The sequence below is a fragment of the Coregonus clupeaformis genome, chromosome 13, assembly GCF_020615455.1.
Source record: "Coregonus clupeaformis isolate EN_2021a chromosome 13, ASM2061545v1, whole genome shotgun sequence".
NCBI classification, from domain to species: Eukaryota; Metazoa; Chordata; class Actinopteri; order Salmoniformes; family Salmonidae; genus Coregonus; species Coregonus clupeaformis.
This window is the reverse complement of record NC_059204.1, coordinates 537,374-554,629: the sequence shown is the minus strand read 5'-3', so window position 1 is coordinate 554,629 and position 17,256 is coordinate 537,374. Positions and strand designations below refer to the sequence as shown.

The window sequence follows — 17,256 nt, the reverse complement described above, 5'->3', positions numbered from 1 at the left end:
ATTTGAAAAAAAAATCCAGAAAATCACATTGTAGGATTTTTAATGAATTTATTTGCAAATTATGGTGGAAAATAAGTATTTGGTCAATAACAAACGTTTCTCAATACTTTGTTATATACCCTTTGTTGGCAATGACACAGGTCAAACGTTTTCTGTATGTCTTCACAAGGTTTTCACACACTGTTGCTGGTATTTTGGCCCATTCCTCCATGCAGATCTCCTCTAGAGCAGTGATGTTTTGGGGCTTTCGCTGGGCAACACGGACTTTCAACTCCCTCCAAAGATTTTCTATGGGGTTGAGATCTAGAGACTGGCTAGGCCACTGCAGGACCTTGAAATGCTTCTTACGAAGCCACTCCTTCGTTGCCCGGGCGGTGTGTTTGGGATCATTGTCATGCTGAAAGACCCAGCCACGTTTCATCTTCAATGCCCTTGCTGATGGAAGGAGGTTTTCACTCAAAATCTCACGATACATGGCCCCATTCATTCTTTCCTTTACACGGATCAGTCGTCCTGGTCCCTTTGCAGAAAAACAGCACCAAAGCATGATGTTTCCACCCCCATGCTTCACAGTAGGTATGGTGTTCTTTGGATGCAACTCAGTATTCTTTGTCCTCCAAACATGACGAGTTGAGTTTTTACCAAAAAGTTCTATTTTGGTTTCATCTGACCATATGACATTCTCCCAATCCTCTTCTGGATCATCCAAATGCACTTTAGCAAACTTCAGACGGGCCTGGACATGTACTGGCTTAAGCAGGGGGACACGTCTTTCACTGCAGGATTTGAGTCCCTGGTGGCGTAGTGTGTTACTGATGGTAGGCTTTGTTACTTTGGTCCCAGCTCTCTGCAAGTCATTCACTAGGTCCCCCCGTGTGGTTCTGGGATTTTTGCTCACCGTTCTTGTGATCATTTTGACCCCACGGGGTGAGATCTTGCGTGGAGCCCCAGATCGAGGGAGATTATCAGTGGTCTTGTATGTCTTCCATTTCCTAATAATTGCTCCCACAGTTGATTTCTTCAAACCAAGCTGCTTACCTATTGCAGATTCAGTCTTCCCAGCCTGGTGCAGGTCTACAATTTTGTTTCTGGTGTCCTTTGACAGCTCTTTGGTCTTGGCCATAGTGGAGTTTGGAGTGTGACTGTTTGAGGTTGTGGACAGGTGTCTTTTATACTGATAACAAGTTCAAACAGGTGCCATTAATACAGGTAACGAGTGGAGGACAGAGGAGCCTCTTAAAGAAGAAGTTACAGGTCTGTGAGAGCCAGAAATCTTGCTTGTTTGTAGGTGACCAAATACTTATTTTCCACCATAATTTGCAAATAAATTCATTAAAAATCCTACAATGTGATTTTCTGGATTTTCATAGTTGACGTGTACCTATGATGAAAATTACAGGCCTCTCATCTTTTTAAGTGGGAGAACTTGCACAATTGGTGGCTGACTAAATACTTTTTTCCCCACTGTATATGATATTGGGATTACTCTGAATATCACCCATGGACATTTCCTAGGGCCGGACATGGACTCATTCAATATCCTGAGATATGTGATATCCTATTTTCTCTCTTCATGTTGACAAATACTGACTGTATAAATCACATATCTGTGTTTTCTCAGCACATTCAAGATATTAAGCTATATTGATTCCAGATATGCTTCTCTTGGCTGAGGTCCATGTCCGGATCTTGATATGCTTTTTGATATGCTGAAAATAAGGACGAGTTTTCATCACATGCATTTTTGGATTCCATCATTTTTGGATTCCCTCCAGACATCATACATGGTATTGCTGGACATTGACTCATTAGATTCCCTGAAATAGGCCTATGTGGACATCTTCTTTCTCTATATGATGACTTTCAAGTACTTTTTCAAGCACTAATATTTATTTTCAAGGACCATAAATGTGTAATAGTTCATATTATGCAATTGTTTCTAGTCGCCACCAGATGGCAGTATATCACCACAGCCTCATGACAAATAAAAATAAACTTCGCATTCATCACTACCTTACATGTTCTACTCAATAATATGTTGTTTCACTACTTATTTACTACATACATGAGTGGTAAGTCCGTACTGATGATTTTGTCATTTGAGTAGTGATGAGCAGAGTTTTGGGACATGCCTACTGGTGAACACACATTTCCTATTCGCATTACTACACAATTCCAGCTAAATTACTGTTTTTATTGGGCATTTGGGAATCTACTACTTAATGGCTACAAAAAAAAAGTATTGCTTCCAACTGGCTGCTTTATTGGTTGGGTCCAGTAATGTTGTGGTAAAAAAAGGTGGGTAAACTACACTGAACAAAAATATAAAACACCACATGTAAAGTGTTGGTCCCATGAGCTGAAATAAAATATCCCTGAAACTTTCCATACGCACAAAACGCAGGATTGAATCCACATTTGCCCGGCATTTTAGCTATTGATGTGACGTTTGGCAGCGCCTTATCAGTCAGTGCTGTACAGTGCCTTGCAAAAGTATTCATCCCCCTTGGCGTTTTTCCTATTTTGTTGCATTACAACCTGTAATTTAAATGGATTTTTATTTGTAATGGACACACACAAAATAGTCAAAATTGGTGAAGTGAAATGAAAAAAATAACTTTTTCAAAACATTCTAAAAAATAAATAACGGAAAAGTGGTGCGTGCCTATGCATTCACTCCCTTTGCTATGAAGTCCCTAAATAAGATCTGGTGCAACCAATTACCTTCAGAAGTCACATAATTAGTTAAATAAAGTCCACCTGTGTGCAATCTAAGTGTCACATGATCTCAAAATATATACACCTGTTCTGAAAGGCCCAAGAGTCTGCAACACCACTAAGCAAGGGGCACCACCAAGTAAGCGGCACCATGAAGACCAAGGAGCTCTCCAAACAGGTCAGGGACAAAGTTGTGGAGAAGTGCAGATCAGGGTTGGTTTATAAAAAATATCCTAAACAAAAATGGAAAGAATATGGCACCACAACAAACCTGCCAAGAGAGGGCCGCCCACCAACTCACGGACCAGGCAAGGAGGGCATTAATCAGAGAGGCAACAAAGAAACCAAAGATAACCCTGAAGGAGCTGCAAAGCTCCACAGCGGAGATTGGAATATCTGTCCATAGGACCATTTTAAGCCGTACACTCCACAGAGCTCGGCTTTATGGAAGAGTGGCCAGAAAAAAGCCATTGCTTGAAGAAAAAAAAATTAAGTAAAAACGTTTGGTGTTCGCCAAAAGCCATGTGGGAGACTCCCCATACATATGGAAGAAGGTCCTCAGGTCAGATGAGACTAAAATGGAGCTTCTTGGCCATCAAGGAAAACGCTATATCTGGCGCAAACCCAACACCTCTCATCACCCGAGAACACCATCCCCACAGTGAAGCATGGTGGTGTCAGCATCATGCTGTGGGAATGTTTTTCATTGGCAGGGACTGGGAAACTGGTCAGAATGATGGATTGCGCTAAATACAGGGAAATTCTTGAGGGAAACCTGTTTCAGTCTTCCAGCGATTTGAGACTGGGACGGAGGTTCACCTTCCAGCAGGACAATGACCCTATGCATACTACTAAAGCAACACTTGAGGGGAAACATTTAAATGTCTTGGAATGGCCTAGTCAAAGCCCAGACCTCAATCCAAGTGAGAATCTGTGGTATGACTTAAATATTGTTGTACACTAGCGGAACCCATCCAACTTGAAGGAGCTGGAGTTGTTTTGCCTTGAAGAATGGGCAAAAATCCCAGTGGCTAGATGTGCCAAGTTTATAGAGACATACCCCAAGAGACTTGCAGCTGTAATTGCTGCAAAAGATGGCTCTGCAAAGTATTGACGTTGGGGGGGTTAATAGTTATGCAAGCTCAAGTTTTTTTTTTGTCTTATTTCTTGTTTGTTTCACAATCAAAAATATTTTGCATCTTCAAAGTGGTAGGCATGTTGTGTAAATCAAATGATACAAACACCCCCAAAATCTATTTTAATTCCAGGTTGTAAGGCAACAAAATGGGAAAAATGCCAAGGGGGGGTGAATACTTTTGCAAGCCACTATATTAAGAAAATGACTGTAAAAACTCATAAATCCCAGTGGATGGATGAGGAATTGAAAATGTGTATGGTTGAGAGGGATGAGGCAAAAGGAATGGCAAAGAAATCTGGCTGTACAACCGACTGGCAAATTGAGAAATCATGTGACTAAACTGAATAAAAAGAAGAAGAAACTACACTATGAAACAAAGATAAATGACAAAGAATAATAGTAAAAAGCATTTGAGCACCTTCAATTACATTTTGGGAAAAAAGGCAAACTCAGCTCCATCATTTATTGAATCAGATGGCTCATTCATCACAAAACCGACTGATATTGCCAACTACTTTAACAATTTTTTCATTGGCAAGATTAGTAAACTTAGGCAATCTCTGATTTGGACTCCAGACCAAAGGACACATTTCCACCTGTTTAATGTCCATTGCTCATGTTTCTTGGCCCAAGCAGGTCTCTTCTTATTATTGGTGTCCTTTAGTAGTGGTTTCTTTCCAGCAATTCGACCATGAAGGCCTGATTCACACAGTCCCCTCTGAACAATTGATGTTGAGATGTGTCTGTGACTTGAACTCTGTGAAGCATTTATTTGGGCAGCAATTTCTGAGGATGGTAACTCTAATGAACTTATCCTCTGCAGCAGAGGTAACTCTGGGTCTTCCATTCCTGTGGTGGTCCTCATGAGAGCCAGTTTCATCATAGCACTTGATGGTTTTTGTGACTGCACTTGAAGAAACTTTCAAAGTTCTTCATGTCTTAAAGTAATGATGGACAGTCATTTCTCTTTGCTTATTTGAGCTGTTCTTGCCATAATATGGACTTGATCTTTAACCAAATAGGGCTATCTTCTGTATACCCCCCCACAAATGAGTGTGCAAACCGTGTGTGGTCGAACTGACAACTGAAGAAACAAAGAAGTGAGAAGCTGTTTAGAAAATACCTCAAAGAAGTTAAGGCTAAAGTGAGTAGCTAATTTGAGATGTTTTATTTATCTTAGTAACTAGAATCAAGAACGTTAGCTAATTTGGCCAGCAGCCAGTAGGGCGAGCTAGCTAGCTAGACTTAATAGGGGGGTAAAGGCTAACTGGTAGCCTAGCTAGCTAACAAATAATGACATTGCCTTCCTTTTAGGGAAAAATTGTTTTACCCCCTATCAAGCGTCAAGGTGACAGATAATGTTTTTAAAAGTTTAGGCATATTTTGTATTATTGGTTTGTTGATGTGCATGAATGTGTGTGTTAGATTAGATATTACTTTGTTATTCACAAAAATTGTGAATGTGTGTTTTTGTGTGTATGTGTGTGTGTGTGTGTGTGTGTGTGTGTGTGTGTGTGTGTGTGTGACTTACGACAGTCCTGTTCGTCGGAGTCATCCTCACAATCGTTGTCCCCGTCACACACCCAGGAGCGGCGGATACACTTCCCGTTGTCACAGTGGAAGTCCAGTGGAGAGCAGGTGGGCAGCACTACAGAGGAAAATACCAGCCATTAACACAGCCGAAACAAAGTATGGGCATACACACACACAAATGCATGACAGCGAACACGGCCCCATGGACACAGCCAATATACTGAGTATACAAAACATTAAGAACACCTGCTCTTTCCATGACATAGACTGACCAGGTGAATCCAGCTGAAATCTAGGATCCCTTAGTCATGTCACTTGTTAAATCCAATTCAATTCAAGAGAGAGAGAGAGCGAGAGAGAGAGAGAAGGGGAGGAGACAGGTTAAAGAAGAATTTCTAAGCATTGAGACATGGATTGTGTATGTGTGCCAGTCATAGGGTGAATGGGCAAGACAAAATATTTAAGTGCCTTGGAAGGGGGTATGGTAGTAGGTACCAGGTGCATGGTTTGTATTAAGAACTGCAATGCTGCTGGGTTTTTCACGCTCAACAGTTTCCCGTGTGTATCAGGAATGGTCCTCCACACAAAAGGACATCCAGCCAACTTTACACAACGGTGAGAAGGGGGGGTCCTAATGTTTGGTATACTCAGTGTATATAGCAACACAATTAAAAAACAAAGAGACAGAATGAGAAAGAAAGGAAAGTATAGGAAAGAAGCAAAGACAAGGTAATGGCAGGGAAATACACTGGATGGAGGGGAGGTTGGTTATTTATTATCCTCCATATCCTACTCTATGTGTCCATTCCCTGAGTCCAAATCTCAGCACATTCCTCACTAACTTCATTCCCGCTCTGAGTCCGCTGTACCCATCACAGAATGACTGGCTCTTTGTCATCAACAGATAATGAAATTACCACAGGGAGAGGGGGAGGAAGAAGAGGAAGAGTTATGTTATCTTTCTTGTAGGCCTTCAGGCCACTATTATATACACACAAACGTGCATGTTGATATGAAGTATGAAACATTGACCATCCAACATGGACTACATGAAAAATGCATGACGTCACTGAGTAAAGCAGCCCATGCGGCAGGCAGCTAAGAAGTCTGAACTGACTGAGTGATGTATGAATGAATAATGTGTGTGTGTCTGTGTGACAGAGACACTGGAGTAACGAGGAGAGGAAAGCCCCACTGACCCATATATCCCTGTATGGGTCCTGTATTATTAAGAGAGAGAGAGCGAGAGAGAGAGCGAGAGAGAGAGAGAGAGAGAGAGAGAGAGAGAGAGAGAGAGAGAGAGAGAGAGAGAGAGAGAGAGAGAGAGAGAGAGAGAGAAAGAGTGAAAGATTGAGAAAGAGAAAAAGAGAGAAAAATAGGGAAAAAGAGAGACAGAGATAGAAAGATAGAGAGAGTGAGAAAAAAAGAGAAACATAAAACACAACAGAGACATGGAAAGAAAGAGATATGCAGTGAGAGAGTGAGTGTCACGCCCTGGCTCTGGGGACTCTTTATGTTGAGCCAGGGTGTGTAGGTTTCATTGTTTAGTTTTCTATGTTTGTGTTCTAGATCGTTTAGATCTATGTTGGCCAGGGTGGTTCCAAATCAGAGGCAGCTGTAGCTTGTTGTCTCTGATTGGGAACCATACTTAGGCATCCTGTTGGCACTAGTTATTTGTGGGATCTTGTTCCGTAAGGTTTGTTTTGGGGTTAACCTAGGACTTCACGTATCGTTTGGTTTGTTGTTTTTGTTCGTGTGTGTACTAATAAAAAATTTACGCATATCACGCTGCGCCTTGGTCCGCTTCATCTTATAACGATCGTGACAGAAGATCCCACCTCGACTGGATCAAGCAGCGTGACGAGGAGAGAGGATGGACTTGGGAGGAGATGAGTGAGTCTGGCAAGAGGGATGGAGGCCATGAGCACGGGGGAGAGACAAGCCCCAAAAAATATTAGGGGGGGGGCTCACGCCGTGGACGACGAGGCAGCGGGAGGCCGCGATAGAGTGGTTCAGCAGGTTGGCAGAGGAGGCCGCCAGGTTACGGGGACCACTGGTCACGAGGGAGAAGAATAGTGTGGAGGCACGGCGAGAGGAACTGAGTAGGCAGCAGAGGGAGCGGAGGTTTATGAGGAAACCCAGTCCCGCTCCTCGCACCAAGCAAGTGGTGTGTGTCACCAGTCCGGTCCAGCCCGTTCCTGATTCCCGCACAAGGCCAGTGGTGTGTGTTCCCAGTACGGTCAGGCCCGTTCCTGCTCCCCGCACTAAGCCTGTGGTGCGCGTCGCCAGCCCGGTCCGGCCTGTTCCTGCTCCCCGCACCAAGCCAGTGGTGCGCGTCGTCAGCCCGGTCCGGCCTGTTCCTGCTCCCCGCACCAAGCCAATGGTGCGCGTCGTCAGTCCGGTCCGGCCCGTTCCTGCTCCCCGCACCCAAGCCAGTGGTGCGCGCGTCGTCAGTCCGTCCGGCCCGTTCCTGCTCCCCGCACCAAGCCAGTGGTGCGCTGTCGTCAGCCCGTCCGGCCCGTTCCTGCTCCCCGCACCAAGCCAATGGTGCGCGTCGTCAGTCCGTCCGCCCGTTCCTGCTCCCCGCACCAAGCCAATGGTGCGCTGTCGTCAGTCCGGTCCGGCCCGTTCCTGCTCCGCGCACCAAGCCAGTGGTGCGCGTCGTCAGCCCGGTCCGGCCCGTTCCTGCTCCCCGCACCAAGCCAATGGTGCGAGTCGTCAGCCAGGTCCGGCCTGTTCCTGCTCCCCGCACCAAGCCAGTGGTGCGCGTCGTCAGTCCGGCACGGTCCGTGCCTGTTCCACTGCGCCTTGGTCCGCTTCATCTTATAACGATCGTGACAGTGAGAGAGATAGTGAGAGAGACATACAGTGAGGGAAAAAGTATTTGATCCCCTGCTGATTTTGTACGTTTGCCCACTGACAAAGAAATTATCAGTCTATAATTTTAAATGGTAGGTTTATTTGAACAGTGAGAGACAGAATAACAACAACAAAATCCAGAAAAACGCATGTCAAAAATGTTATAAATTGATTTGCATTTTATTGAGGGAAATAAGTATTTGACCCCCTCTTAATCAGAAAGATTTCTGGCTCCCAGGTGTCTTTTATACAGGTAACGAGCTGAGATTAGGAGCACATCCTTAAATGGAGTGCTCCTAATCTCAGTTTGTTACCTGTATAAAAGACACCTGTCCACAGAAGCAATCAATCAATCAGATTGCAAACTCTCCACCATGGCCAAGACCAAAGAGCTCTCCAAGGATGTCAGGGACAAGATTGTAGACCTACACAAGGCTGGAATGGGTTACAAGACCATCGCCAAGCAGCTTGGTGAGAAGGTGACAACAGTTGGTGCGATTGTTCGCAAATGGAAGAAACACAAAATAACTGTCAATCTCCCTCGGCCTGGGGCTCCATGCAATATCTCACCTCGTGGAGTTGCAATGATCATGAGAACGGTGAGGAATCAGTCCAGAACTACACGGGAGGATCTTGTCAATGATCCCCAGGCAGCTGGGACCATAGTCACCAAGAAAACAATTGGTAACACACTATGCCGTGGAGGACTGAAATCCTGCAGCGCCCGCAAGGTCCCCCTGCTCAAGAAAGCACATATACAGGCCCGTCTGAAGTTTGCCAATGAACATGTGAATGATTCAGAGGAGAACTGGGTGAAAGTGTTGTGGTCAGATGAGACCAAAATCGAGCTCTTTGGCATCAACTCAACTCTCCATGTTTGGAGAAGGAGGAATTCTGCCTATGACCCCAAGAACACCATCCCCACCGTCAAACATGGAGGTGGAAACATTATGCTTTGGGGGTGTTTTTCTGCTAAGGGGACAGGACAACTTCACCGCATCAAAGGGACGATGGACGGCGTCATGTACCGTCAAATCTTGGGTGAGAACCTCCTTCCCCTCAGCCAGGGCATTGAAAATGGGTCGTGGATGGGTATTCCAGCATGACAGTGACCCAAAACACACGGCCAAGGCAACAAAAAAGTGGCTCAAGAAGAAGCACATTAAGGTCCTGGAGTGGCCTAGCCAGTCTCCAGACCTTAATCCTATAGAACATCTGTGGAGGGAGCTGAAGGTTCGAGTTGCCAAACGTCAGCCTTGAAACCTTAATGACTTGGAGAAGATCTGCAAAGAGGAGTGGGACAAAATCCCTCCTGAGATGGGTGCAAACCTGGTGGCCAACTACAAGAAACGTCTGACCTCTGTGATTGCCAACCAGGGTTTTGCCACCAAATACTAAGTCATGTTTTGCAGAGGGGTCAAATACTTATTTCCCTCATTAAAATGCAAATCAATTTATAACATTTTTGACATGCGTTTTTCTGGATTTTTTTGTTGTTATTCTGTCTCTCACTGTTCAAATAAACCTTTGAGCTAGCAACTAACACTGAATTCCCTTTTGAAAGTTTTCAATGTAACATCTTTGAATAATTCAACTGATCTGGGCGACAGAGAGCGCAGTGTGAATACACACGTATGCAGGCAGGACACCCACAAGCACAAGTTAAACAGAGAAACACGCCGCCATAAGGTATAAAAACATTTGTGCTCACACAAACAACACACGCACATGAGCAATCACACACAAAACCTTTTTTTTTTTTTTTTTAGGGGCTAGATCAGCCTTAATATTTCAGATAGATTGTAACCTTGTCACAAATTCAGCCGAGGCTGCCCTTCCTCCTTCCTCGGGCAGGCTTCGGCGTTCGTCGTCACCGGAGTACTAGCTGCTACCGAACCATGTTTCTATGTTCGACTTGTTTTGTCTGTGTGTTCATTAAGATACCTACGAGTAAAGTACATTTTCCGATTAGCTCTGTGTCCTGCGCCTGACTTCGTCCTAACGCATTACACTGACGCCTTGACAGAAACACGCACCAAATATGGAGTCAGCAGGTACAGCCATGCCAGCCGGATCGATGGAGGAACGCGTCCAACAACAAGCGACCATGATCCAGGCTCTCGGCACCGCAATGGAACGAGTGTGAATATTTTTTTATTTCATTTTTAGTCATTTAGCAGATGCTCTTATCCAGAGCGACTTACAGTTAGTGCATACATTATATATACAGTGGGGGAAAAAAGTATTTAGTCAGCCACCAATTGTGCAAGTTCTCCCACTTAAAAAGATGAGAGAGGCCTGTAATTTTCAACATAGGTACATGTCAACTATGACAGAGAAAATGAGAAAAAAAAATCCAGAAAATCACATTGTAGGATTGTTAATGAATTTATTTGCAAAGTATGGTGGAAAATAAGTATTTGGTCAATAACAAAAGTTTCTCAATACTTTGTTATATACCCTTTGTTGGCAATGACACAGGTCAAACGTTTTCTGTAAGTCTTCACAAGGTTTCACACACTGTTGCTGGTATTTTGGCCCATTCCTCCATGCAGATCTCCTCTAGAGCAGTGATGTTTTGGGGCTGTCGCTGGGCAACACAGACTTTCAACTCCCTCCAAAGATTTTCTATGGGGTTGAGATCTGGAGACTGGCTAGGCCACTCCAGGACCTTGAAATGCTTCTTACGAAGCCACTCCTTCGGTGTGTTTGGGATCATTGTCATGCTGAAAGACCCAGCCACGTTTCATCTTCAATGCCCTTGCTGATGGAATGAGGTTTTCACTCAAAATCTCACGATACATGGCCCCATTCATTCTTTCCTTTACACGGATCAGTCGTCCTGGTCCCTTTGCAGAAAAACAGCCCCAAAACATGATGTTTCCACCCCCATGCTTCACAGTATGTATGGTGTTCTTTGGATGCAACTCAGCATTCTTTGTCCTCCAAACACAACGAGTTGAGTTTTTACCAAAAAGTTATATTTTGGTTTCATCTGACATTCTCCCAATCCTCTTCTGGATCATCCAAATGCACTCTAGCAAATTTCAGATGGGCCTGGACATGTACTGGCTTAAGCATGGGGACACGTCTGGCACTGCAGGATTTGAGTCCCTGGCGGCGTAGTGTGTTACTGATGGTAGGCTTTGTTACTTTGGTCCCAGCTCTCTGCAGGTCATTCACTAGGTCCCCCGTGTGGTTCTGGGATTTTTGCTCACCGTTCTTATGATCATTTTGACCCCACGGGGTGAGATCTTGCGTGGAGCTCCAGATCGAGGGAGATTATCAGTGGTCTTGTATGTCTTCCATTTCCTAATAATTGCTCCCACAGTTGATTTCTTCAAACCAAGCTGCTTACCTATTGCAGATTCAGTCTTCCCAGCCTGGTGCAGGTCTACAATTTTGTTTCTGGTGTCCTTTGACAGCTCTTTGGTCTTGGCCATAGTGGAGTTTGGAGTGTGACTGTTTGAGGTTGTGGACAGGTGTATTTTATACTGATAACAAGTTCAAACAGGTGCCATTAATACAGGTAATGAGTGGAGGACAGAGGAGCCTCTTAAAGAAGAAGTTACAGGTCTGTGAGAGCCAGAACTCTTGCTTGTTTGTAGGTGAACAAATACTTATTTTCCACCATAATTTGCAAATAAATTCATAAAAAATCCTACAATGTGATTTTCTGGATTTTTCTTTCTCATTTTGTCTGTCATAGTTGACGTGTACCTATGATGAAAATTACAGGCCTCTCTCATCTTTTTAAGTGGGAGAACTTGCACAATTGGTGGCTGACTAAATACTTTTTTTCCCCACTGTATATATATATATATATATATATATTTATTTTATTTTTTCATACTGGCCCCCTGTGGGAATCGAACCCACAACCCTGGCGTTGCAAACGCCATGCTCTACCAACTGAGCTACATCCCTGCCGGCCATTCCCTCCCCTACCCTGGACGATGCTGGGCCAATTGTGCGCCGCCCCATAGGTCCAACTATAGAGCGATGGGAGAGAGGAGGTTTTCCTATACCTCTTCCAATTACACCACCACCTACACCGCTGTCGACCTTTTCACCACCTGGGTCCAGTGGGATTCGGCTCTCGCTCCCGAGGGCATACGACGGTACAGCTGCCGGGTGTCAGGGTTTTCTGCTACAGTTAGAGCTCTACCTGGCAACCATCCACCCGGCTCCCTCGGGATACGAGAGCGTGTCCACCCTCATCTCCTGTCTGTCCGGTAAAGCGCTCGAGTGGGCCAATGGCGAGTGGGGAGGAATAGACACAGCATCTGTACGTTATGAGGAGTTTACCCGCCGCTTTAGGGCGGTATTCGATCATCCACCGGAGGGGAGAGCGGCGGGTGAGCGTCTATTCCAACTCAGACAGGGGAAGAGGAGCGCACAGGATTTTGCACTGGCCTTTAGGACTCTGGCTGCCAGCGCAGGATGGAATGAGAGGGCCCTTATCGACCACTACCGATGCAGCCTAAGGGAGGAGGTTCGTCGGGAACTGGCCTGCAGGGACACCAACCTTAACCTGGACCAACTGGTGGATATGTCAATCAGGCTGGATAACCTGTTGGCCACCCGCAGACGTCCGGATCAGGGGCCGTCCATTCCATCCCCCAGCACCTCCGACCATACCCCTATGCACCAACTGTGGCCGCAGAGGACACACTGCTGGTCGGTGCTGGGGAGGGTCTTTAAGGAGTCGAGGCAGTAGGCAGAGCACGGGTGGACCGTTTCAGGTGAGTAGGCACCCGACTCAACCCAGAGCTCCCTGTTGCGCATATGTGTATAGATGTTGTATTTCCAGAGTTTTCTCCTCATTCCCAGCATAAGGCGTTAGTAGATTCAGGCGCAGCTGGGAACTTTATTGATCGTCAGTTTTCCCGTAGTTTAGGGATTCCTATTGTGCCAGTTGATGTGCCCTTCCCTATACATGCCCTAGATAGTCGCCCTTTAGGGTCAGGTCTGATTAGGGAGGTCACAGCTCCACTCTGGATGAAGACGCAGGAGGGTCATGAGGAAAACATTAGTCTCTATCTGATTGATTCTCCTGCGTTTCCAGTTGTGTTGGGGCTTCCCTGGTTAACCTCTCATGACCCCACTATTTCATGGCAACAGAGGGCTCTCAAGGGATGGTCAAGTCAGTGCTCGGGGAGGTGTGTAGGTGTTTCCGTAGGGGCAACTACGGTGGAAAGTCCAAACCAGGTTTCCACCATGCACAATCCGCCTGAATATGCCGATTTCGCTCTCGCCTTCTGTAAAAAGAAGGCGACTCAATTACCACCCCATCGACAGGGGGATTGTGCGATAAATCTCCAGGTAGGCGCTGCACTTCCTCGAAGTCACGTGTATCCTCTGTCACAAGAGGAGACGGCGGCTATGAAACATATGTCACCAAATCTCTGAGGCAGGGATACATTCGGCCTTCCACCTCCCCTGTCTCCTCGAGTTTATTTTTTGTGAAGAAGAAGGATGGTGGCTTACGCCCGTGCATTGACTACCGTGGTCTTAATCAGATCACTGTGAAGTACAGCTATCCACTACCTCTGATTGCTAGTATGACGGAGACATTGCACAGGGCACGCTTCTTCACTAAATTGGATCTCAGGAGTGCGTACAACCTGGTGCATATCCGGGAGGGAGATGAGTGGAAGACAGCATTCAGTACCACCTCTGGGTACTAGGAGTACCTCGTCATGCCATACGGGTTGATGAATGCTCCATCAGTCTTCCAATCCTTTGTTGATGAGATTTTCAGGGACCTGCACGGACAGGGTGTAGTGGTGTATATTGATAACATCCTCATATACTCCGCTACACGGGCCGCGCATGTGTCCCTGGTGCGTCAGATGCTTGGTCGACTGTTGGAGCATGACCTGTATGTGAAGGTGGAGAAATTTATGTTCTTCCAAGAGTCCATCTCCTTCCTAGGGCACAGCTTGCCCGCGTCAGGTGTGGAGATGGAGATTGCATTTCGGCCGTGCGTAATTGGCCGACTGAAGTAGGTGCAGCGATTCTTGGGTTTTGCCAACTACTACCGGAGGTTTATCCGGGGCTTTGGTCAGGTAGCGGCTCCCATTACCTCCTTGCTGAAGGGGGGACCGGTGCAACTGCAGTGGTCAGCTGAGGCGGACAGGGCTTTTGGTCACCTGAAGGACCTGTTTACCTCGGCTCCCGTGCTGGCTCATCCGGATCCCTCCTTAGCATTCCAGGTTGAGGTGGATGCGTCCGAGGCTGGGATAGGAGCTGTACTGTCTCAGCACTCGGGTACGCCACCAAAGCTCCGCCCCTGTGCTTTCTTTTCGAAGAAGCTCAGCCCGGCGGAGCGCAACTATGATGTGAGGGACCGGGAGCTGTTAGCTGTGGTTAAAGCTCTGAAAGTGTGGAGGCATTGGCTTGAGGGGGCTAAACACCCTTTTCTCATTTTGACTGACCACCGCAATCTGGAGTACATCCGGGCGGCGAGAAGATTGAACCATCGCCAGGCAAGGTGGGCCATGTTCTTCACACGTTTTGTGTTTACTCTTACTTACAGATCAGGGTCCCAGAACGCTAAGACAGACGCACAGGAGAAGTCCATTGAGCCCACTCCCATACTTCCGGCGTCATGTCTGGTGGCACCGGTGGTGTGGGAGGTTGACGCGGACATCGAGCGAGCGTTACGTACCGAGCCCACTGCCCCCCAGTGTCCAGAGGGTCGTATGTACGTGCCGCTCGAGGTTCGTGATCGATTGATTTATTGGGCTCACATGTCACCCTCCTCTGGTCATCCTGGCATCGGTCGGACAGTGCACTGTCTTAGTGGGAAGTACTGGTGGCCCACTTTAGCCAAGGACGTGAGGGTTTATGTTTCCTCCTGCTCGGTGTGCGTCCAGTGTAAGGCACCTAGACACCTGCCCAGAGAGAAATTACAACCCCTACCCATTCCACAACGGTCGTGGTCCCACCTATCGGTGGATTTTGTTACGGACCTTCCCCCCTCACAGGGGAACACCACGATCCTGGTCGTTGTGGATCGGTTTTCTAAGTCCTGCCGTCTCATTCCTATGCCAGGTCTCCCTACCGCCCTACAAACTGCTGAGGTCCTATTTACACACGTCTTCCGGCACTACGGGGTGCCTGAGGATATTGTATCGGATCGGGGTCCCCAGTTCACCTCAAGGGACTGGAGGGCGTTCATGGAACGTCTGGGGGTCTCGATCAGCCTGACCTCAGGTTTTCACCCCGAGAGTAATGGGCAGGTGGAGAGAGTTAACCAGGATGTGGGTAGGTTTCTGCGGTCCTATTGCCAGGACCGGCCAGGAGAGTGGTCAGGTTTTATCCCCTGGGCAGAGATGGCCCAAAACTCACTCCGCCACTCCTCTACTAACCTTTCTCCATTTCAGTGTGTGTTAGGTTATCAGCCGGTCTTGGCACCTTGGCATCAGAGCCAGATCGAGGCTCCTGCGGTGGATGAGTGGTTTCGGCGCTCGGAAGAGACCTGGAACGCTGCCCATGTACGCCTGCAGCGGGCCATCAGGCGACAAAAGGCGAGCGCCGACTGCCACCGCAGTGAGGCCCCGGTGTATGCTCTCGACCCGAAACCTGCCCCTTCGCCTGCCCTGCCGGAAGCTGGGTCGGCAGTTTGTGGGGCCATTTAAAGTCCTGAGGAGATTGAACAAGGTTTGTTATAGGTTACAGCTTCCTCTTAATTACGGTATTAACCCCTCGTTTCATGTGTCTCTCCTCAGGCCGGTAGTAGCTGGTCCACTCCAAGAGTCGGAGGTTCCTCCGCCCCCCACTGGACATCGAGGGGGCACCGGCGTACTCGGTCCATTCCATCTTGGATTCGAGGCGTCGGGTGGGGGGCCTGCAGTATCTCGTGGTGTGGGAGGGGTACAGTCCGGAGGAACGGTGCTGGGTCCCTAGAAGGGACATCCTCGATGCCTCCATGTTGAGGGATTTCCACCGTTGTCTTCCGACTCGCCCTGCTCCGCATCCTCCTGGCCGCCCCCGAGGCCGGCGCGCGGCAAGGGGGGGTACTGTCATGAATTCAGCCGAGGCTGCCCCTCCTCCTTGATCGGGCAGGCTTCGGCGTTCGTCATCACCGGAGTACTAGCTGCTACCGATCCATGTTTCTATGTTCGACTTGTTTTGTCTGTATTGGTCTCACCTGTATCCCATCATGTAGTTATTTCTTCCCTATTTAACCCTCTGGCTCACACTGTGTGTTGTGCGTGTTGGTATTTTGGCCCATTCCTCCATGCAGATCTCCTCTAGAGCAGTGATGTTTTGGGGCTGTTGCTGGGCATCACGGACTTTCAACTCCCTCCAAAGATTTTCTATGGGGTTGAGATCTGGAGACTGGCTAGGCCACTCCAGGACATTGAAATGCTTCTTACGAAGCCACTCCTTCGTTGCCCGGGCTGTGTGTTTGGGATCATTGTCATGCTGAAAGACCCAGCCACGTTTCATCTTCAATGCCCTTGCTGATGGAAGGAGGTTTTCACTCAAAATCTCACGATACATGGCCCCATTCATTCTTTCCTTTACACGGATCAGTCGTCCTGGTCCCTTTGCAGAAAAACAGCCCCAAAGCATGATGTTTCCACCCCCATGCTTCACAGTAGGTATGGTGTTCTTTGGATGCAACTCAGCATTCTTTGTCCTCCAAACACGACGAGTTGAGTTTTTACCAAAAAGTTCTATTTTGGTTTCATCTGACCATATGACATTCTCCCAATCCTCTTCTGGATCATCCAAATGCACTCTAGCAAACTTCAGACGGGCCTGGACATGTACTGGCTTAAGCAGGGGGACACGTCTGGCACTGCAGGATTTGAGTCCCTGGCGGCGTAGTGTGTTACTGATGGTAGGCTTTGTTACTTTGGTCCCAGCTCTCTGCAGGTCATTCTCTAGGTCCCCACGTGTGGTTCTGGGATTTTTGCTCACCGTTCTTGTGATCATTTTGACCCCACGGGGTGAGATATTGCGTGGAGCCCCAGATCGAGGGAGATTATCAG

General features: G+C 47.2%; 1 protein-coding gene across 4 annotated transcripts in view; it reads right to left on the bottom strand.

Annotated features, from left to right (window-relative positions):
- LOC121582249 (low-density lipoprotein receptor-related protein 4-like) overlaps positions 1 to 17,256 on the bottom strand; it is a 218,584-nt gene that overhangs the window by 82,449 nt on the left and 118,879 nt on the right. For all 4 annotated transcript variants that reach the window (XM_045224115.1, XM_045224116.1, XM_045224117.1 and 1 more), the window contains exon 3: positions 5,388 to 5,504. In XM_045224115.1, coding sequence (XP_045080050.1) covers positions 5,388 to 5,504 — 117 coding nt within the window. The remainder of the gene's footprint in view (positions 1 to 5,387; positions 5,505 to 17,256) is intronic.